The sequence below is a fragment of the Dryobates pubescens genome, chromosome 9 (genome assembly GCF_014839835.1).
Source record: "Dryobates pubescens isolate bDryPub1 chromosome 9, bDryPub1.pri, whole genome shotgun sequence".
In the NCBI taxonomy this organism is placed as follows: domain Eukaryota; kingdom Metazoa; phylum Chordata; class Aves; order Piciformes; family Picidae; genus Dryobates; species Dryobates pubescens.
The window spans coordinates 36,006,918-36,028,571 of record NC_071620.1 but is presented as its reverse complement, the minus strand read 5'-3'; the positions used below and the strand labels follow the sequence as shown (position 1 = coordinate 36,028,571).

The 21,654-nt window shown below is 43.9% G+C and overlaps 1 protein-coding gene across 1 annotated transcript; it reads left to right on the top strand.

The window, feature by feature from the left end:
• The first annotated feature begins 6,350 nt into the window (after positions 1-6,350).
• Positions 6,351-21,404, top strand: TMEM170B (transmembrane protein 170B). Its single transcript, XM_009898075.2, has 3 exons — positions 6,351-6,456; positions 11,693-11,863; positions 19,302-21,404. Exons 1-3 carry the CDS (start codon positions 6,360-6,362, stop codon positions 19,430-19,432), a joined length of 399 nt encoding a protein of 132 aa, XP_009896377.1. The 5' UTR covers positions 6,351-6,359; the 3' UTR covers positions 19,433-21,404.
• The last annotated feature ends 250 nt before the right edge of the window (positions 21,405-21,654 follow it).

The following is a 21,654-nucleotide window of genomic DNA, read 5'->3' as shown; positions in this document are numbered from 1 at the left end:
GCCACACTATTCTTGATACAGGCCAGGATGCCATTGGCCTTCTTGGCCACTTGGGCTCACTGCTGGGTTCAGGTGGCTGTCAATCAGCACCCCCAGGTCCCTTTCTGTTTGGCAGCTCTCCAGCCACTCCAACCCCAGCCCTGAGCATATAGGAAACCTGATGTGGCCATCGTGCATCAAGTAAGCTTTTTTCTTTTTTAGCAAAACAATGTTTTTGAACACTGCACTGAAGAGAACAAAGGGACAAAGTGTTGTTCCCGACTTTAACTTTACTCCTAACTCCTGAGGGGAACAGTGAAACTAGTTTCTTCCATGGTTAGAAGGACAGGTGTTTTTTTTTCTCCTAGCCTATTCCAAATGTTTTCTAATGACAGTTTTCACAGGTAATTTCCTGCTTTCAACTGGCTTAAAAGGGGAAACACAGATAATAATTAAGAATAATAATAATAACAACAACTTAGACAATTTAGACTTCATGTGAACCTTGATAATGTTCTCAATCATAAGAAAAGCTCCCTTTAGATGTGTTCAAAGAGTAAAATATTCCTTCTGTAAATAGCAGCATAGTTGATGTTAACAGTAGCCTTGACTTAAAACTGTTGTGTGTAGGAGTGCAGGTGTGTCTGTGAAGAGGGCAGAAGAAAGCTTTATCTTTCTGCCTGGTGATACTGTTTAAAACAAATACGTGCCTTGGTCTTGGTCTTTTTAGCACTGCAGACTTAAATGCCAAAGATACAAACTTAGATCCCACTTTAGAGATCTTTGGGCGAGAGCTTATTTATGACAGCACTTCACAAGGCTTTTTAGAGTAGTCAGTTCCTCGAGATGGGTCCAATTTGAAGGCTTTTTAATACATGAGAGCTACTGGTTAGAAGCGTCTTTTTCAGGGGGCTATTCTGACGCTACCAAGCAGAATTTCCATTCAAAGCTTTAGTGGATTCTAAGTATCCACAGATACTGTGATGAAATAATAATACAAGTAAAGCCACCATAGCATGAGGGAGATGTCACCTGTGACCGCAGAAGTCCTGTTTGCAGGGTGCAGCCGAGATCTCCAGCACCGCAGCGCTCCATCTACTGGTGCGTAGGAGAATGCGCTTGTGCACCTCCACCTCCGGCAGCCTGGCAAGACGGTTCTGAATTTTTTGTGTGTGTGTATCTTAGATCAACCTGTGAGGCTGCTTTCACGCTGAGGAGAGTGGTGATATTTAGCCCATGATATCACCTTACTTCCTTCCTCTCCTACATAGCTGTCAAGGCGTCTTCATCCATCATCGAGACCTGGGGCTGAGATCACGTTTCAGCCTTTTAAGAGCTGGGATTACGAGACCAAGGATCTCTGAATGACCCAGTTCTCAAACCACAGCTAGCTGTGGTTGCCAATTCTTCTGATTGAGTAGTAACTGCTGGGTGTAAAATGATGGTTGAGAAAGGGGGGCAAGCACGCAGAAATCTATTGCTAACATCTGAGGTATTAATTTACTATCTGCACTTGGTAATGCCTTGTCAGTGACTTGAATCATGGGCTTAAAAAAAAAAGAGAAACCTTTGAAGCAGGGACAAAATGTCTGGATATTTGAACAGTGCTGGGATTATCCATTCAGTACAACCAGATCTTGAACAGCCCTTCAGCTGCAGTGCCAGTCCACCTGCATGGCTAGTGCTGCTGAGAAAACCACAAGTGGAAATTTCGTTCTTCGGGGGGATCAAAATATGTTGTTTGCATTTTGACTTTTTCACTATGCCAAAAAAGCTGATTTTATGATGGAAAAAAAAAATTAACTCCTTGTTTCAAAATGTGCTATTACAGGGAGTTTAATGTTGTTTGTTTTCCTAAAAAGACATGACTTAAGGAATTGGTTCCACTTTACAAGTGGAAAATGATTCAGCCAAGGGCTCTTCAATCCCATTTATCATTATTTCAAGTCCTGAAAGCAATAAGAGAACTTATTATACGAGCTTGTGTAGACATATTCTAATCTTTCATGGGGCAGAGCAATTAAGCTGACCCTACTTTTCCACCTGTAAAGCTAATTTATTTTGACCAAAATCAGGGTTTACAGCCGGCTCCTTGCAGTGCTTCACATTCAGGCAGCAATCTCCCAGCTACTGTGAGGGAAACAGGCAGCAGGAGTTATACTGGGAGGAAAGTGAGATTGTCTGGAATAAACATTACTCCATGTGTAAGTTTTCAGGTGTTCCTCATGAATGTCTTCATTGGTGTGCTTGAACTGCTAAAGGCAGCCCAAAGGCTGTAAGGCTAAGTGCTGGTTTTCAGACAGTCCGTGTTTAGCTTGGCCCTGGTGCCTCCAGCTGCAAGGAGGGGTGGCCATTGGGTGCCACCCTCAATGAAGAGGACCTCACATGGCAAGACCTGTACTCTGGCCCCTTCCACATCACACTGGAGTGGAAATGTTGGGTTTATCTGTACGTAAACATTGGAGGTTGACCTTGATGTCATTGCTGTTGCTATGTATGTAGCTGCCTACAAAGCTCACCGTAATCCCCACAGGGAGTTAATGCTCTCAGGCCTTCCATGGCAACCCCTCCTGGGTGTGAGATCTTTATGAGGACAAAACACTGGCCCCTAAGTCCCTGCTGGTATGAAATTACAGTAGGGAGGAATAAATTTTGGCTGCTTCTGCTGCTTTATTCAAGTCACTCTTTTCCTCCAGCATGGTTCTCCCAGTGTTGTGCTGCTGGGAAATGTCATAGCTATGTGTGCTGGGTTTTGTTGCAGTACAGCTGATCTTCTCCATAGTAGCTTCCATGGGGCTGAGCAGTGCTTGCCTTTTCTGCTTCTCACACCACCCCACCTGTGAGTAGGCTTGGGATGTACAAGATGGGAGGGTACACAGCTTGGACAACTGACTCCAGCTGACCAAAGGGATGTATGAGACTGTATGGCCTCATGCTCTGCATATAAAGCTGGGGAAGAAGGAAAAGGGTCTTCTCAAGTCACCATTACACATGATGGAGCCCAGCTTTCCTGGAGATGGCTGAGCACCTGCCTAGAGATGGGAAGTGGTGAATGAATTCCTTGTTGTGCTTTGCCTGTTTGTGTGGCTTTTGCCTTAAACTGTCTTTACCTCAAGCATTCTCATTTTTGCCCCTTCCAACTCTCTCACCCATCCCACCAGGGGAGAGTGAATGAGCAGCTGCGTGGGGTTTAGTTGCCAGCTGGGGTTAAATCATGACACCATGCACCATTTTTTGCTTTAAGGTGAATAACAGTATTTTCCTTGATGATCCAGGCAGCCTTGTATTCATGTGGCAGAAGTGTTTCAGATTTGTACCCAGCTTACTGAGTGGATGATGGACTGAGGACTAAATTGAATAAAATGAGATGAATTATGTCCCCTCATAAGGTGAGTCTCTGCCCCTTTATCATTTCTGCACTGTCAACAAAGCATCCTATCACCACAGGCCTTTGTAAACAGTCTCTCTCCAGCCTTCTTGTAGGCCCCCTTCAGGTACTGGAAGGCTGCTATTAGGTCGCCCTGGAGCTTTCTCTTCTCCAGGCTGAACAACCCCAGCTCCCTCAGCCTGATCTCACAGCAGAGGTGCTCCAACCCCCTGATCATTTTCATGATCCTCCTCTGGATGTTTGGAGATACTGCCAAGGACTAGGGTGCAGAAAGGCTCTTGCTTAGACTTGCTCCTGTGCAGACCAAGGTCACTGCTGAAACCTATGTGCCACATTGGGATGCAGTAAGACGTGGCACCTGCAGGGAGGAGGGTAATAGGAGACCCTAAACTGGCCAACTAGGGATTCCATCCCATCTATGCCACATTCAGTATAAAGCTGAAGGATCATAAGAGGTTAACCTCCTTCTCCAATGGCCGGTGTCCAAGGAGGACTGTCTGTTCTGCCTTTGATCCCAATTCATGTATTCCTGAATCCAGTTCCCATCTGCCACTGAGTCCCACCTGGGACTTTCTCAGTGCCTGCCCATAACATCAGTGGTGACAATGAGGTAATTGCCATCAGGGCTTGGCATCTATATTGGTTTTGTATATATTTGTATCTATTTCATTTTACTGTTATCATTTTCATTAAGCTGTTTTCCTTCCAAGCCATCAGTTTCTCTCCTTTATTGCCCTTTGGGAAGGAAGAGGGGTTAATAGAGAGTGTCTGTCACTCATTTAGTGGCTATCCCAGCCCTGACCCTTCATATTTCTGTGATCATAGAACAGGGACCTGACCTTGCAGCTGGGTTCTTTCTCCATCATGATGATCCTACGCTTAATCAGTAGAACCTAGAGTCCTCTGGGGAGTCGTTCACTGTGAGCGTCTGTTGCCTGGCTTGATACCTATTTGTAGAAATGCCAAGCGTTTTCAGTTGCAAAGAAAAGGCTTTGGGAGCAGTCCACTGAATCAAGCATCCCACAATAGTCTATCTGGAAAAAAAAAAAAGGAAATCAGGTCATTGGCATCAAGCAGGATGCTAGCTGATTTGTGTGTCATGGCTCTTCATCTATAAATTGCAAATTACCTCTTCAACCCCCTACATCAAAGAATGCAGACATAAAATTATGTTTATGAAGCACCCTAGCAAGCACTACTGAAGACAAGCCAGTGAGGAAATGTGGCACTAAATATGGCATAAATATATCTTTATGAATGGGGAGAGCAGCTGCAGCCATTTAAGTCAGTGAGCATCGTGCACCCTGTGCTCTGAAAGAGGCAATGTTCATCTTAAAAGATAGAAGAACTAAGCACAGTTACAGAATTAAGATCTGTTGAAGCATTGTTTTGTAACTTTCAAGGGCTTGAATCTGCAGCAGTACAGCGTGCAGAGCTCTTGGGTTCAAAGGAATAGGCAGAACTATTACTCTTAGAGAAGTCACATCTAGAGTGCTGAGTCCAGTTCTGGGTGTTCAAGAGTGAAAAAGAGCACTACTGCAGAGACTCCAACAGGGGCTATGAAGATGCTCAGTGAACTGGAGCGTCTTTCTCATGAAGAAAGGCTGCAAGACCTGGGGTTGTTTAGCCTGAAGAAGACTGAGAGGGGATCTCCTTGATACTTATCAGTACCTAAAGAGCACGTATGAAGAGGATGGGGATAGACTCTTTTCAGCAGTGTCCAGCAACAGGACAAGGGGCACAAACTAGACATGTAAGTTCCACCTGCACATAAGCAAAAACTTCTTTCTTGTGAGGGTGTCAGAGCACTGAGAAGGCTTCCCAGAGAAGCTGTTGAGGCTGCTACTCTGGAAACATTCAGAACTCACCCGGACACTGCAATCCTGAGGAAACTACTCTGGGCGGCGCTGCTTTAGCAGGAAGATTGAACTAGATGGTCCCCAAATGTCACCCCCAACCATGCAGGGATTGTGTTACACAGCACTGCCTGGGTGCTACCTCTGGATGAAAGCCTGCTGTTCCACGAACTGCTGCCACCCGAGCTCAGACAGCTGCGGCCTTCCCAAGCAAATCTACCTCTGCCCCCGTCCCCTCTCGGAGCTCATCGCTGTCTTCTCACCCGCAGTATCTCCATTCCCCCACAACGGCCAGCGTGGGCCGTCCGGAGAGCCTCGGCCTGCTATGCTGCTAACAAAGTTTTAACGCCGCGCGCAGAAGCCAGTCCCATTCCTGCTCGGCACCCCGGGGAGCAGGCAGGGGCACCCCGGGGAGCAGGCAGCGGCACCCCGGGGAGCAGGCAGGCCCCTGCCGGACGGGAGTACGATACCCCAGCTGCCGCTCCGCACCCGCTGAACGGCGAGGAACCCCCCGCGCGCGGGCGGAGCCGCGGTCACGCGGGGTAAGCCTGTCCCTACTGCGAGAGCCAATCAGGGAGAGGGGGGCAGCTCGCGCACCGCTTATCGGTCACTGGAACCCCGCCCTCTTTGTCCCGCCCACCGGGATGGGGACGGGGCTGCCCGCCTGGGGGAGGGCGGAGCCTGGCCGGCTCCCCGCCCAAGCCCCAGGTGATGCCGGTGACCGGGGTGACGACGCCGCTGGCGAGGCGGTGGCTGCCGTGCCCCATGGAGAAGGAGGGCATGGAGATGGGGTCTGAGTGGGCCTGCTCGTCCGTTCTCGTCGCCGGCTCGCACCTCGGGGCCGCCCTGCCCTGCCCCTGAGCTGCGGGGAAGCGCCAGTGGCCGGCCTGACCGCTCAGCTTCTTCCCCGCCCGCCCCCGGCCGCCATCTCACCCCCTCGGTTCTCGATGTCTCCCTCGCGGCGCGAAGGCTCCTTCGCCGCTTCCCCGCCCTTTTGCTCCTCGTTGCCGCAGCCCTCCCGCCCCGCGATCTGGTGGCGAGAGGCGTCCGGCCTGCCGTTGTCAGGCTGTAGCTGCCGCCCATCCCCTGTCCCGCCCGGCTGAGGAGCGGCGGAGGCCGCTGGACCACTCGCCACCATGAAGGTGGAAGCGGGAGACAACTCCATGATCAACCTGTCGGTGCAGCAAGTGCTGAGTCTCTGGGCTCACGGCACCGTCCTCCGCAACCTCACCGGTAACCGGGCGGCAGCTGGGCGTGGGTGTGCCGGGAGGAGGAGGAGGAGGAAGGCGGGCGGGCCCCGGCCCACGCATGGAGGCGGCAGGGCGAGCTGCCGGGGGTGGGGGGGGCGAGTTGTGGGGTTACGCGTGTGCCAGCCCTGTGTGGAGGTAGTGAAGGAGTAGTGCCGCCGGTGCGGGAGCTCGGGGCTTCTACCGCTCCGGCTGGAGGTCGCACATCCGCGGTGCACAATGGAGGACGTGGGCGCGGGGCTGGGGTGGTTTCCCGGTGTGTTACACCTGCGGAGGGCTGGTGTTGGTGTTCCAGAGTCTGTGTGTGTGCATACATGCTGCTTCCGTAAGCACGTATATCGTGTCTGAGTATGCAGACAGAGCCGGGCTGCGGGGATGGTCTGTCCAGAGAAACCAGAGGGGTCTGTGCGTGCTAGGTGCTGGGGGGACTGGTATGTGTGTGTCTGGTATCTGTATGAGTGAAGGAGCGGTGGATGTGTTTGCTCACTGTTGTACCCATGTACGTAATAAAAGGTTAGTGGTGTAGAGTATGAGTGAATTTGATGGGTACCCCAGCGTGAGTAAAGGGTTGTAGAAAGTGTGTGAATATGTAAATATATATGGGCGACTGGAGTATGTTTGGAGGCATGTTTTGAGTTTTGCCTGTTTTTTTTCCCCCGTGGGTATAAGCTCATATATCTTATATATCCAGCTATAGAAAACATAAAAAGGCAAAGAAATGAATGTGAGAATCCGAGACTTCCCACCCCAAGTATACTCCTGGACGAGATCACTGTGGGAGTTGAGGTGTCAATTTTTTCCTGACAAATAGACATAATCTTAAGCATCAGGGATTCTTGAAGACTGAGCTGTTCTGAAAAGATTCTGTGAGCCCAAGTCGAGTTCAGGTCTTCATTTTGTGTTAGGAGGTGGAAGCTTTAGCTAGTTTTGGCAGGAACTGGTTGTTTTTTTCTGCTCAAGCTCACGCTGAAAAATGGGTGTGGGTTACTGCAAGACCCAGGGCAGGAGAGGTGTTTCTGCCGATTCTCCCTTCTGTCCACGTGTAAGGAAAAGCCTAAGCTCCCACCTTTGGATAAACAGGAATTTTATGTCAGTAACAGAGATGTTACTGAGTGAATGGATTCTGCTTGGTAGGGGGGCGGTGAGAGATTAGTGGAAAATGGAGCAAAGGGGATTTGTTTCAGGTATTTGTGACAATCTTCTAGTATCTGTGAAAATTATGTTACCTTTTCCTCTCCTGTGTGGTAATGATTGATAGCTTTATTTTTAAAATCCATTCAAGGTGGAAGAAGTGTGATGGAAGTAGTGGTGTAGCTGAAGTGGAAGCTGTAGCAAACAAAGTGATCATCTTAGGCTTTATTGTCATTCTTGTTCATTTAACTTCCAGGATACTTTTGTAAATGTAATAAAAAGCTTATCTAGGAATTATTTTTCCTAAAGATGTATGTCTGCTGATTATATTGTCCAGACATTGAAAGTGGTGACACATTAATACCACTAATTTTTTTTTCCTAGTAGTTGTTTTTGCATAGTTACTGCAAAAATACATCTTGTGCTCTTAGGTGCAAAAAGTTCATGTTGGATTTAACTGTTCTTCATGACAGTGTCCCCTATGAAGTTTTTCTTAGAGCCTTATGCAACAGAGGTCTGTCTTATGAAATTCAGTGCTGAATGTTAAGTAAGCAAAACAGTTTGTTCCTTGGTGCTTTTGCAATGTGAGCAGGGGTTACACAAGAAGTTGTTCATGTGGGATGGATTTTCTTTTTAGTTTAAATAATAATAAAAATAATCAATTACCCATTGCAGAATTAGTCGAGAGTGTGTCTGTGGCAGTTGTAGTTGCACTATGGTTTGTGAATTGATGCTTAAACACAGGTTGCCCTTAAAGCCCTAAGCTCCTGCACTCAATGTTCTTAAGGGCTGTTGACAGTTAATAACTTGCACTGGATTTAAAATCTTCTTTATCGCTGCTTTGTGTTTACTTTTGGACTTCAAAGTTGTGCTCTGGATGTGGCTTTTAAGTGGCCCAAGTGAAAATTTATCTTCTTCATCTAAACACTGTTGGTTGTGTTTGTGCGGAGTTGTAACATTTTATCAGCGCTCTGCTTGAAAATACACTTGCTTTCCAAAACTTTCAGCAGGAACCTGATGTGAACTCCAGCCTAACCCAGGAAAGCTTCAAACCTTAATGGTTTCATTTTGTTGGGCTTGTTTTCCCCCCCTTGAAATTAAGCTGAACTGTTCTTTTTCTACCAAATGTGTGTGATTATGCCATTTCCCTTATTTTGTATCAGGATACAACAATATACATTATTGCAACCATTAAAGAATAGAAACCTCATAATTAATCACTAGGACATTAGAGGTATCCTCTTACTAAGGAAGTATGCTAGAATGGTTCCAGGCACAAAAGGAAGTGGCAGAGTTGTACTTTAGTCCCTCTTCAGGGACACTTTACCTTTCATTCCATTTTTTAAACCCACAGCAGGTGAGAATCTTTTACAAGAATGTGTGTGAGGGGAGGAGAAGGACAAAACCCACTGCTCCTGGTCTCTCTGCTCATATCTTGTCTAGTAATTTGGTAAAGAAAAGCTCTTCAGCTGTTTTCATTTAAGTAATTCATGTGTGTGAGTTGGTGGAGAGTAGATAATCTAGAGCCTATGTGTTTGCTGGAGTTGCTTAAATAAAAAGCAGCTCCAGTTAGAGGATGATCTGGAAGTTATTTGCACTGTTTGCTATTGTCCTTCATCCCGCTGTCTGCCTTCTGGAAGGAGGACCATCACAGTTGTCTAGTATCAGTTAAGATGGACTCAGTGTGTGTTGCTCTTGGGGAGAAGAAGAAAAAAGTGTGCACCAAAGGACTCAAGCCTATATTCTTTTATACAACAGGCCTTTTGAGGCTGGTTCTAGTCTCAGGTCTCCTGCCCTAAATGTAAAGCTAATTTTCTTTGAGTCTTATTTGGGACGTAAATAAAACCTGAGCTAGTTACTCACTATGCAGCTATTTTGTTGTGGAAGGGTTTGTCAACATTTTTGGTTTCTTAGTTACAGGGGAGTAAGTTAGCCTTCATATAATCTTTCCTTTTCTCCTGAAAATACAGTCATCCCAGCAAGTCTTCCCAAGACTGGAAATCAGTTGTCTTTTCTGCCTGGTGAGGGGCAATGATGACCACAAAGACTGATTTCCAAAGAGGTAATGCAGTGCTTAGTGAACCCCATGGGAAGTACAGGGAATGATTGTGTCTAACGAAGTCAGATTCCCACAGATTTTCTTGGTTGAGTTACAAGCTTTTTAGCTGCAATGGCATTTTAGGAGAGAATGACTGGAAGTGCAGCTCTCAGCATCCAGGGACTGTGCTTCAGACATATTAAGAGTGAGACTAGCAAGAACTTCACTTCTCCTCTCCATAGCATATCTGAATGTTGGCTGTTCACTGCTGAACAGGCTGCTGTAATTACAGATCCCCTCTCACCCGAGTCTTCTGTTCTGGGGTTAATGCAGTTTTACAAACCTGACTCATACCTGCCTGAATTCAGTATCCAGCAGAGCACACCTTCTAGAAGCTTGGTTTTAAAATGTTTCAGAGTTGTAAGTCTTATGACACAGTGTTGCCTTTCATGCTTTTGGGAAAAGAGAAGGGTTGAGTCTGCTCTCAAAGTGATGGTCAAGGAAAAAGCTTAAACTGTGTTGATGCTGTGGATGTACAAACAATATTGGCTCTTGAGTCGAAGGACCATGGTTATTCTGTAGCAACTATTCTTTCTCAGCATCCTTTCACCACTGTTTTGAGCTGCTAAACATTTTTAAAGCTCATTTACTGGGTCATATTGTAGGGGTTTGCCGCAAGAGAAAAGTATCCTGCTGTTGTGAGGAAGCTGTGCTTTGTGGGGTTTTTGAGGGGGATCAGCAGAAACTCCAATTAATGACAGTTTCAGGGGATATATCAGTCAGAAAAGTGTGCCCCAATTTGCTGAATTATTTTTCCCCCCTTCTGTTGCATTTCCTGGGATTTCCTGTTGCATTTCCAAGCTGCGCCAGGGGAAGTTTAGGCTCGAGGTGAGGAGAAAGTTCCTCACTAAGAGAGTCGTTCACCATTGGAATGTGCTGCCCAGGGAGGTCGTGGAGTCGCCATCCCTGGAGGTGTTCAAGAGGGGATTGGACGTAGCACTTGGTGCCATGGTTTAGTCATGAGGTCTGTGGTGACAGGTTGGACTAGATGATCTTTGAGGTCTCTTCCAACCTTGGCGATTCTGTGAAAATATCCCCTGCACAGAGGGGGGAAAATATCACTCACTGTCCTCAGCTTTAATTCATTCCTGATTACTTCATAGTCACTTTGAAAATCACAGCAAAAGAACCATCTCATCTAATCCTCTGTTTTGAGTCTCAGTAAATGTTTTTAGAAAATTGCCAAGTGATAAAGGTTCTTTTAATTGTTATGTTGATTCGTGGATGGATCCTGATCTTTTCTATGATGATGATGATCATGTCTGCTTTTCTTCACAGAAATATGGGTACTCACACATTCTCAAGAACTCTTGCTCCTTCTTAGTAATTTCAATAATAGTGGCTAGCTGCCTCTGTGAAGCTCTGTGCTAATCAATTAGAAGCAAGGAGGTAGATGTGTTTAAAATTCCTCGTGGACGTTGTCCTGTGTTTATTTGTGCCTTTGAAATGGAAATGCAATGGAAAACATTATTACAACTCCTGGGTAAATAAACTGAAGTCTTTCATGTTAGTTTTCCCCCATTTGATGTTTCCTGGTGCTGTTTCTTGTGGGGGGGGGGAAAAAAAAACTAACAACAAAACAAACCCAGAACCAAACTCCCAAACAATTCTTACACTTTTTCTTTGTTTCAGATAATATCTCTTTATGGAGGAATGGTTACAATGCCCAGTAAGAAATGGCAATCAATGCTATTTAAAGAAACCAGTAAAAGAATGATGAATTTCACATAATAGCACATCTGAATTAAGAATTGTGCCAGAATCCTTTGTGTATAATTTTTTTTATCATTATAGAGTTATTCCTTCATGATGGACTGCTAGAAGAGGGAAAGAGTCTTGAGCATGTGCCAATGCAGTCACATTGATTCTTTTTAAGATGAAAATCAGTATTGCTTTTCTCTTGCTGCTGATTATATGTTCTGTTTTAAAGTTTCTTACTTATGAAGTTCCAGTCTCAGAAACATTAACCCTTTGTTTGACTGCTTTCTTTCAGAGATGTGGTACTGGGTTTTCCTCTGGGCTCTCTTCTCCTCTCTCTTTGTCCATGGTGCTGTGGGAGTACTAATGTTTGTGATGCTGCAGAGGCATAGGCAGGGGAGGCTGATTTCTGTCATTGTGGTCAGCATTGGATTTCTGGGTTCTGTAACTGGAGCAATGATAACCAGTAAGTCTGTCTTGGTTTTTTTTCCTTTGATTGATTTCTTTTTCTTTCTTATTTTACATCTACTTTCTAAAATAATAAAAGCATTAAAAAAACCCCAAACAAACAACTTTTTCTTAGGGTCTAGTTGTTAAGGGCTTTGCCTTAGTTATGTAGATAGTAATGACAGCTGAGTTGCTCTTCTATTATGTGAAGATGAAGCCACTATAAATTGTCAGTTAGGCAGAAATACCAAGCTATTCAAAAGGTGTGTATACTCAACATCAAACTTATTCAAAAGGTGTGTATACTCAACAGGCAACAGCTGTTTGGAATCAGGAAGAGCAATCCTGTGCTACCATACTTGTCTCAGACTTTTTTTGCCAAAGGTTTCTGACTGAGATGGCCTCTTAGTACCCTAAAAGCCTTCCCTTTTGGAAATGAGGCCCCGATTCCATTGGTTGCAAGGTTGAATTCCTGCTCCTTTCCTTTGGTCTACTAGAGTTTTTTTAATTACACCTGGACAGGATGTAGCTCTTTTAGAAGAAATGCAATGCAGGGAATTATTCATAGCTAAGAAAATTTGTTTGTTTGTGGAAGTTACACTTGGCTCATGATTTTGAAAGAACTTTCAATTCGTGGCTTGGGCATGATGTTACTTTATTTGGGATGGGGAGGAAGGCCATTAGACATAGCTTAAGTTTTTGGAGGGGAAAAAAAAAGTGCTGCTGTTCTAGGTAAAATGCTCTTTGGCTGGGCCATCTGTTGCAGTTTCTTGAGGAATTAGTCTAATGCCTACCACTCAAGATGTATTTTATACCTTTTCTTTGATGACTTGTCATTGTATCCATAGATAAGATCCTAACCATTTTTTTTTCTCTTAAAGCAGCATGCTGACAGGTTCACAGAACTAGAGTTAAAACCTATACTCCTCATTAGAATATTGCAGGAAGCAAGAGTATTGTGTGTAGTAAAGTGCAGAAGTGCTGCACTTCACCAAATGTGGCACAAAAGTGGTGTTGCCGAGGGCGTCCTGAGGAAATGTTACCTCACTATGTTCACCTAGAGCTACTGGTGTCAGGAACTGGGTTCCCATCTTTCCTAAGTAATTCCATTATCTGTGTCAATACTGAAAAATGTGCCATGAGAGCAGTAGGACACTTTATTCAGTCTTTGGCTTTGTCATATGCAGCTACTTTTACCTAACTTACAGACTGCAGTAGCTTTCCCAAGCGAATGAGAACACGGTGAGTTTTCTGTTTGGGAGGAGAAAAAGAAATAGTGAATGTTATTTTTATGGGGAAATTGACATTAAAATCAGTGGGTTGAGTGAAGTTCATGTAAACCTGAGCAGTACTTGCTGCCTAAAGATCTTCAGTGTTAAGTCTTGGCTGGTCACTAAATCAGTGACAGATGCTGTCTAATAAACCTTTTTTCCTTCCCAAAGAGAAGACAAAGGGCATAAAGGGGAGGGACTGATGTGTTGGAAAAGAAAACTAAACCAGCTTTGCTCAAAATAATAAAAATACCATAAAACAGATACAAAGCAATATCAAACCCAACCTCCTGGTGGCAATTATGTCACTACCGCAACTGATGCTGGGCGCAGGCACTGTGGAAGTCCCAGACTGGACTCGGTGGCAGACAGGAATCAGATTCAGGAGCTTAATTCTGCAACTGGAATCGGGAACATATGGATGGGGATCAAAGGCAGAATGGACAGAGTCCTCCTCTGATGCCAGCCATTGAAGAAGAGGCTTGACCCTTCATGATCCCTCAGCTTTATGCTGAACATGACATAGATGGTCTGGTTAGGGTCATTGTTCCTCCCTGCAGGTGCAGCCTTTTACATTCTTTGCCCCAATGTGGCACCCAAGATTTGGCAGTGACCTTGGTCTGCATAGGAGCAAGTATGAGCCTTTCTGCACCCCAGCCCTTGGTAGTAGCTCTGAACATCAGAGTTATCACTGCTGGAAGCAGATGCTATCTGTGAAAACATGCTGTCAACTTCAGTGAGAAGAATCTGAGCTGAATATTAAAATCACTGGCCAGAATTAGTTCTGTTCTAACACAAACAAGTTGTTGACAAGATGTTCTAATCTGAAAGGCATTTGAGGGTAAGGAACTGTGAATCCAGCAACCATTGAAGAGTCTGTAGGCAAGGCTTTCTGCTGTTCATTTCCATTTTTCCATGCACTGCTCAGATATCAAAACGGTGCTGTTACCACAGCTTCGGACACACTCGCAGATAATCTGTGTCAGATAATTTCGTATTACTACTGAAAGTCCATCTTGCCTGTTGCTTTTCAAGGTTAAATAAAGATGCTAGTGTCATGAAAAGTTTCATTAAGCCTTCCCTCAAAAGTCTGTTTTAATTGCCATGTATTTCTCAGCTTAGAATTCTGTCATTTAACACAGTGTGGGTCAGTATAACCCGTCCTTTTTTTTTTAGCTAAGGTGAGATGAAACCGGTGGAGTGCCTTATGTTACATGTTCTGCTGCTTTTTGTTCCAAGATCACAATGACAGTGGTCCTTTTACAAGGGCAATTGTGCATCAGCATTCCTGAAGAACTAAAGATAGGAAATGTGATGCTGGAATATCCAAGCAGAGACTTTTATGCCATTCTGTGGTAAGAAAGGGTCAGGCTCAGTGCTTCTCAGATGAAAGTACTTCGTGTCTTTTATCTATGCATAAAGAAGAGGAGCAACACAGTTGTATTTTTGGCATCCAGTTTTGTAGGTTAAAACACTTAACAAGTAAGCAGTCCTGGTTTTGTGTAAATTCACCTGAGAATTTCTCCAGGCTTAGCCTTGTTATAATGTTCCCAAAGGTTTTGCACACAGCATTGCAGTTTGGTTAACCAAATCGTTTTACTATCAGGTATTTTTATTTCTGAACAGCACTGGGTTGTTTCAGACTGAAAGAGATTCTGTGGGGAGCTTCTGAAGACAAATTCTGGTGATAAATTATTAAAGAGAGGGTTTTTAATAGCTATTGTGCTGCAAGTTGAAGTATTTTGTTATGTAGATATCCCTGGTCTAGCGCTGAAGAAATTGAAATGGAAAACTAACTTCAACTTCCACTTTGTATTTCCAGTCCCCTGCATCATTTGTGTAGATGAATGAATACAACAGAGATTATTAAATAATGCCACCTTTCAAATTTTCTGGCTTTCTGGAATCCTTTTAAAAGCACAGAGAAAAGCAGGAAGCATCTCAATTTCTAGGCTTTGAAAAAAAACCAAAAACACAGAACTTGATGGTTATATAAAAGTTATAAAGGATTGACTAAATAGCAGTGGAGACTGTCCAAAACAAGCCAAACCAATTAATCAAGAACAGACAAATGTCAGGCATTTTAGCTCTATTTCATCCAGAAGGGTCTGTTCTTCCTTCTCTTCCCCAAGCACAGTCTTTTTTGGTGATATGTTCTCATTTCCCTCCTTGGCAGCCTATTGTAGCACACTCTGGCTCTGTTCCAGCTGTGCTGGGTTATGCATTACAGGTTGTATTGTGCCCTGCTATTTGAGTGTAAATACATATTCTAGAAAATATTGATAATAAACCCAAACATTTGGTAGCTTGACAAATATCTCGCTGTTTTCCCAGGGAAACAGAAGTAGTCTGGTTATTGATCAACTACTAGCATCAAATCTTTGTCCTAAACATAAGGAAAAATGTTTTTGCTGTGAGGGGTGGCAGAACATTGGACCTGGCTGCCCAGAGAGGTTGTGGAGTCTCCTTCTCTGGAGAGATTCCAAAACTGCCTGGAAGTGATCCTGGGTAACCTGCTCTGGGTTGGACTAGATTATAGAATAGAATACAATAAACCAGGTTGGAAGAGACCTTCAAGATCATCACGTCCAACCCATCATTCAATGCCATCTAATCACCTAAACCATGGCACCAAGCACCCCATCAAGTCTCCTCCTAAACACCTCCAATGATGGTGACTCCACCACCTCTCTGGGCAGCCCATTCCAATGGGCAATCACTCTCTCTGTGTGGAGCTTCTTCCTAACCTCCAGCCTAAACCTCTCCTAGTGCAGCCTGGGACTGTGTCCTCTTGTTCTGGTGCTGGTTGCCTGGGAGAAGAGACCAACTTCTGCCTGTCTACAGCCTCCCTTCAGGTAGTTGTAGAGAGCAATAAGGTCTCCCCTGAGCCTCCTCTTCTCCAGGCTAAGCAATCCCAGCTCCCTCAGTCTCTCCTCACAGGGCTTGTGCTCCAAACTTCTCACCAACTGTGTTGCCCTTCTCTGGACACGTACCTCCAGAGGTCCTTTCCAGCCCTCACCATGGTGGGATTCTGTGACATTCTGGTATCTCACTTACCTGGTTTGAATTTACTTAGAGTTCAATCCTAACATAACATAATCTTAACGTCAGTACTGAGCTTGATTAAAGGATCTCTCAGTATTGGACAGCAGATAGTCAGGGGATAAATGGAAAAGCTTATGCAAGGTAGCTGGGTGTAATACCAGAAGGCTGGCCTTCTGGTGAGGCATCTCTGACAAAATGTACTTTACAGAATGATTTTTTTTTTCTTTTTTTAAAGAACAATTTAAAACACAACACCAAATTAGTTGTTTCTTAATGCTGTTCCTATTTTTTTTTCCCCCTTTTACTTTAAGGGTTGCATTTTTTAGCTGTCCCATGGTTCAGATACAGGTGGTACTTGCAGAAAACATGTTGGCCCTTCAATGTATTTCCATGTTCCTGGTGACATTTTGATCACCTCAGCAGACTGTTCCTGTTAGTGACTGTGCACAACCAAGAAAATTCCATATGTGGTTTTAACCCTTCTTTATTATTTAAAAGTAAAAAAGTGGTGGTTTTTTCACTTTCCCTTGAGCCTGAAAAAGACTCTGTGATCCCTCAAAGTGCTTAGTTATGATTAGATAGCATCTGAGACCATACATACTGAAGGGCTATAAACTTGGGAGAGGGTTGGTTTTGGTTTTGGTGTTCATGAAAACTTCTGAATACAGGACCATAAACAATGTTGCTTCTTCAGTCAAGGAAAGATGCACTGTGTAGAAAATACCAGTTCAGAAAGTATTGAATAAAAAGCTTCATTCTAGGTGAACATCTGAGGTAAGATTGAGTGCATTTTTGTTTCTTTACTTCTGAACACAGCTGTACAGAAGCCTGTTTTTCTTGTTCAAATGAACATTTTAGTATCCTTTCAAAGCTCAGAAGGTGAGCAGAAAATGTTACTCATCATTAGCATGGTGGGTTTTTTTGGCTGATTCATACAGAGACTTATGCTTTTTCACAGGAATTTGCTCAAAGACATCACAGCTTTACATTTGCTCTGGGACCTTTGTTCTTCAAATGTGTGATAAATCCAGTATTTGAAAGACAGCAGCAGAAGGGAGTTCAGTAGCACCTGTCTGTGTTTTCAGTGTGGTATTTTGTGCCTGCTTTATCTTGGCTATTTGACATTATACTTCAAATGGGAATTTGCACATAATTATGGTCTTAACTTTTAACTTACAGCTCAAAATGCCATCATGTGGGTTAGAAATGTCCTCTTGGACACATTCATGGACGGCAATCCAGTGCTTTGAGCTTGTGCATGTTTTGCTTGATTTGCTCAACAATTGTTAACAATTTAGTGGTTTAAGTCAGAAGTAAATTGACACAACATGCCCAGGTTGTTGAAGTGAAATATTAAATGACGCTGAGAGATGTGTAGAATAGAAGAAACCAGGTTGGAAGAGACCTTCAAGATCATCGCGTCCAACCCATCATCCCAACACCATCTAATCAACTAAACCATGGCACCAAGCACCCCATCCAGTCTCCTCCTAAACACCCCCAATGATGGTGACTCCACCACCTCTCTGGGCAGCCCATTCCAAAGGGCAATAACTCTCTCTATGAAGAATTTCTTCTTAACATCCAGCCTAAACCTCCCCTGGTGCAGCCTGAGACTGTGTCCTCTTGTTCTGGTGCTGGCTGCCTGGGAGAAGAGACCAGCCTCTGCCTGTCCACAACCTCCCTTCAGGTAGTTGTAGAGAGCAATAAGGTCACCTCTGAGCCTCCTCTTCTCCAGGCTAAACATCGCCAGCTCCCTCAGCCTCTCCTCACAAGGCTTGTGTTCCAAGCCCCTCACCAACTTTGTTGGCCTTCTCTGGACTCGTTCCACCAAGTCAACATCTTTCCTAAACTGAGGGGCCCAGAACTGGACACAGGTCTCAAGGTGTGGCCTAACCAGTGCAGTGTACAGGGGCAGAATGACCTCCCTGCTCCTGCTGGCCACACTATTCCTGATCCAGGCCAGGATGCCATTGGCCCTCTTGGCTGCCTGGGCACACTGCAGGCTCATGTTCAGCCTACCATGGACCAGCACCCCCAGGTCCCTCTCCACCTGGCTGCTCTCCAGCCACTCTGACCCCAGCCTGTAGTGTAAGTGCTTACAGTTATTTTGCAGGCAGTAGCAGTTTTGCTGTTGCTGCATTCTCCCTGCTTGTACAAGCACTATTAAACTACCCTATGGACTCAGTACATTTGTAGAGGGTTTTTTTTTTTTTTGCTAGCTTTTCAAATAAGAAGGAGGCAAAAATGATAAAAAAATTTTAAAAAACCCCAAGCAACAAACCAACCAACCAAAAACCCACAAAATAACCCCCAAAACAACAAAACCAACAGAAACCAACGTATTTTTCTACAGGTAAATAGCAGGATTTAATTTTCCCTGAATCAAACTGGTGTTGGAAGAGTTGATCCAGTTCTGTTGGGAAAAATTATTCCTGAAAGACTTAGTTAATTTGAAGAATACAGGCAAGGCTAATAATTTGATAGTGTCACCTTGACCACTGTGTCCAGTTCTGGGCCCCTCAGTTTAAGAAGGACATCAAGACACTTGAACGTGTCCAGAGAAGGGCAGCAAGGCTGATGAGAGGCCTTGAGCACAGCCCTGTGAGGAGAGGCTGAGGGCGCTGGGGTTGTTTAGCCTGGAGAAGAGAAGGATCAGGGGTGACCTCATTGCCCTCTACAACTACCTGAAGGGAGGTTGTAGCCAGGAGGGGGTTGGTCTCTTCTCCCAGGCAACCAGCACCAGAACAAGGGGACACAGTCTCAAGCTGCACCAGGGGAGGTTTAGACTCGAGGTGAGGAGAAAGTTTTTCACTGAGCGAGTCATTCGTCATTGGAATGTGCTGCCCAGGGAGGTGGTGGAGTCACTGTCGCTGGAGGTGTTCAAGAGGAGATTGGACTTGGCACTTGGTGCCATGGTCTAGTCATGAGGTCTGTGGAGACAGGTTGGACTCAATGATCCTTGGGGTCTCTTCCAACCTTGGTGATACTGTGATAAAGTAATGTGCTATTTGGAAATGTTCTGTAAGCAGCTGCTGTATAGAAACTGTAAATAATTTGTCATCTGTTTCAGCCATGGCCTTTTCTGTGGTTTGATAGTTGTTCTTTTTGTTTGTTTGTTTTTCTTCTTGTGGTTCTCAGGTGCTGCAGTAGCTGGAATTTACAGAGTAGCAGGAAAGAATATGGCTCCCCTAGAAGCTCTTGTCTTTGGTGTTGGACAGACAGTACTGACGCTAATTATCTCATTTTCAAGAATTCTGGCAACACTTTGAGACTTACATAGAAGGAGGAAACAAAATATCAACTAGTTTAAAGAAATCTTTTCTCTGGAAAGAAACTTCCCAAGAGTGGATTCATCAGCTACAAACTTGAATTCTAGTGCAAGAGAAAGGAAGGTATGTGGAACATGCACTACAAACCTAGAGGCTCAGTCAAATGAATAGATTGTCCTCTAGTGTCTGAACTGTCGTACTTCTGCACTGCGCCTGATGTGCCTCAGTCATAGGCAAGGTTCAACTCTGTGTCAAAGCTGAGACAAAGCACCTTGAGTAGCTGCCAGTTAATGCTTGGTTGATGGTATTATTGTTCTTGACAGTGTTGTAATGAAATAAAGGGACACTGCTGGAAGTTGCTGTACGTGCCAAACTTGGTGGTTAGTTGGCTGGGTAAGCTTTGAAATGGTAATTCTAGAAGGGTGCTGTGAGCGTACACTCTGTCTGAATTTGGGTAAAGTAGTTGGATAGCTGTCTTTTGTATTAGCAAAGTCTTGCTGAGTGCTGAATATTTTTATTCAAGCCAACTGTTCAGTCTGTTTCCAAGTGTAGCTGAATCTTGAGGGGGCTTAAGAGCCGCAGTTTTAACAACTCTGATGTAATTATAATTAGCACGATGTGTAGAATGGCTCATGGCAGTTTTCTGAAGCTCAGCACATCGTTTATTCCTGGGTTTAGCTCAGCAGAAATCAGTTGTTTAAGGAAGCTGTATGAGGGCTAAGTACAATCTGGTGTGTATTCACAAACAAATCTTAAATTGATGCTTTCCTTGAAATTATTTTGTCTTAAACACACAGATGGTTCCCAGCCCTTCTGAAAACCTCCGAAAGGGTTTGCTCATTGCAAATAAGCTCTCTCTATTTATTTAAGCACTGATAGGACTCTTATCCCTATGCATATTCTTTCAAGAACACACAAATGTAACAGACTTCAGGAGACCATACCTATGAGGAAAATGGAAAGGGATATATAAATACAATGTACTGGTTTTCTACCAAACAAAAATGTCATGTTTCATCGTTGTAACTATACTCCCAAAGTTTGGAAGTGGGGCAGCACTGATGTATTTACTACCTTTTTTTTCTGAACACTTTGTATCTTTGGAAAGATTAAGGTACTTGGAACTTTGAAACAACTTAGCTTTCAGTAGAATTTGTGCTTTTCTAGTTCAAAAGGGATGGTAGTGTTGTGCATGTGAAGTGTCTTAAATGTGAATGTTTTGGAGTGGATATAAATTTTAAGTCTTAATTGCTATTTATGAAATGCAAAATTCAAAGGGCACAAAAATTTCTGTGTGAGGAGGAGCGAAGAACTTTTTACATCCTTCAGCTGAATGCTTTTCAGCAGTTGGCTTTTAATGCTGATAGGAAGAGTAAATTGCTCACAGGTTTTGCTGTTAAGATGTCAAAAGGACTTTCAGGACTGTTGAAGACCCTGGCACCTACTGCACAGCCAAAAAATACGGTGAAAACACAACTTACAATCCAGTCATTGCTTCAAAAAAAATAGAATTAACTTGTCTGCCTTTATTTTATTCCACATAAACCTGTGATATTTTTTTAAGTGTTAAGGAGGCTGATATTTGTTTAAAGGTATATGTCTTGTTTGGGGAAAAGTATGAAGTCACAGGCTTTGCAGGGAACAAGGTAAACTACAGGTCTATAAACCATTTCTGTGTGATATTTTTTGGCTTTGAATTGCTTTAAATTGTGGTTGAATATGTTCTCATTATTCTGAATGTCTCCAGAAGCTTATTTATTCTTCACAGGTTGGGGTTTGTTTGTCTTGTGGGTTTTACTTTCTGCTGATACTTGTTGGTATAACAAGCATTGCACTTTAGACAATGAAATTATGACATCTGTAAAAGGCAATTTAAACTTTCCCCCGTTGTCTTAAATGATGAGAACTGGTTTCAGGTATTTAAGTCAAGTTGAATAATAAAATATTTGAAGATATTTCTCCTAATGTGCCTTGTTCTGTGTGTTTTTAGGAGAGGGGATTTTTAAAAACCAATATCTTCATTCTTCTTGGACTTCTCTTTCTAATTAATTTGGTTATTTGGTACAATGTCTTTCCTAACAGACATTAAAATGTTTCTGTTTGACAGCCTCAAAATCCCCTGTCTGAATCAAACCCAACGGTTTCATGAAGTACTATAGGTTGTCTCATGACTTCACCTTACACTGAAGCTTCTTCCTAGTTTCCCTATCTCCTTTAGCTTC

Coding starts and splice junctions, on each gene's coding strand:
- TMEM170B (XM_009898075.2), top strand. CDS start 6,360: ATGAAGGTGGAAGCGGGAGACAACTCCATGATCAACCTGTCGGTGCAG. Junction 6,457..11,692: donor CGTCCTCCGCAACCTCACCG/GTAACCGGGCGG, acceptor GCTTTCTTTCAG/AGATGTGGTACTGGGTTTTC. Junction 11,864..19,301: donor AACTGGAGCAATGATAACCA/GTAAGTCTGTCT, acceptor TGTGGTTCTCAG/GTGCTGCAGTAGCTGGAATT.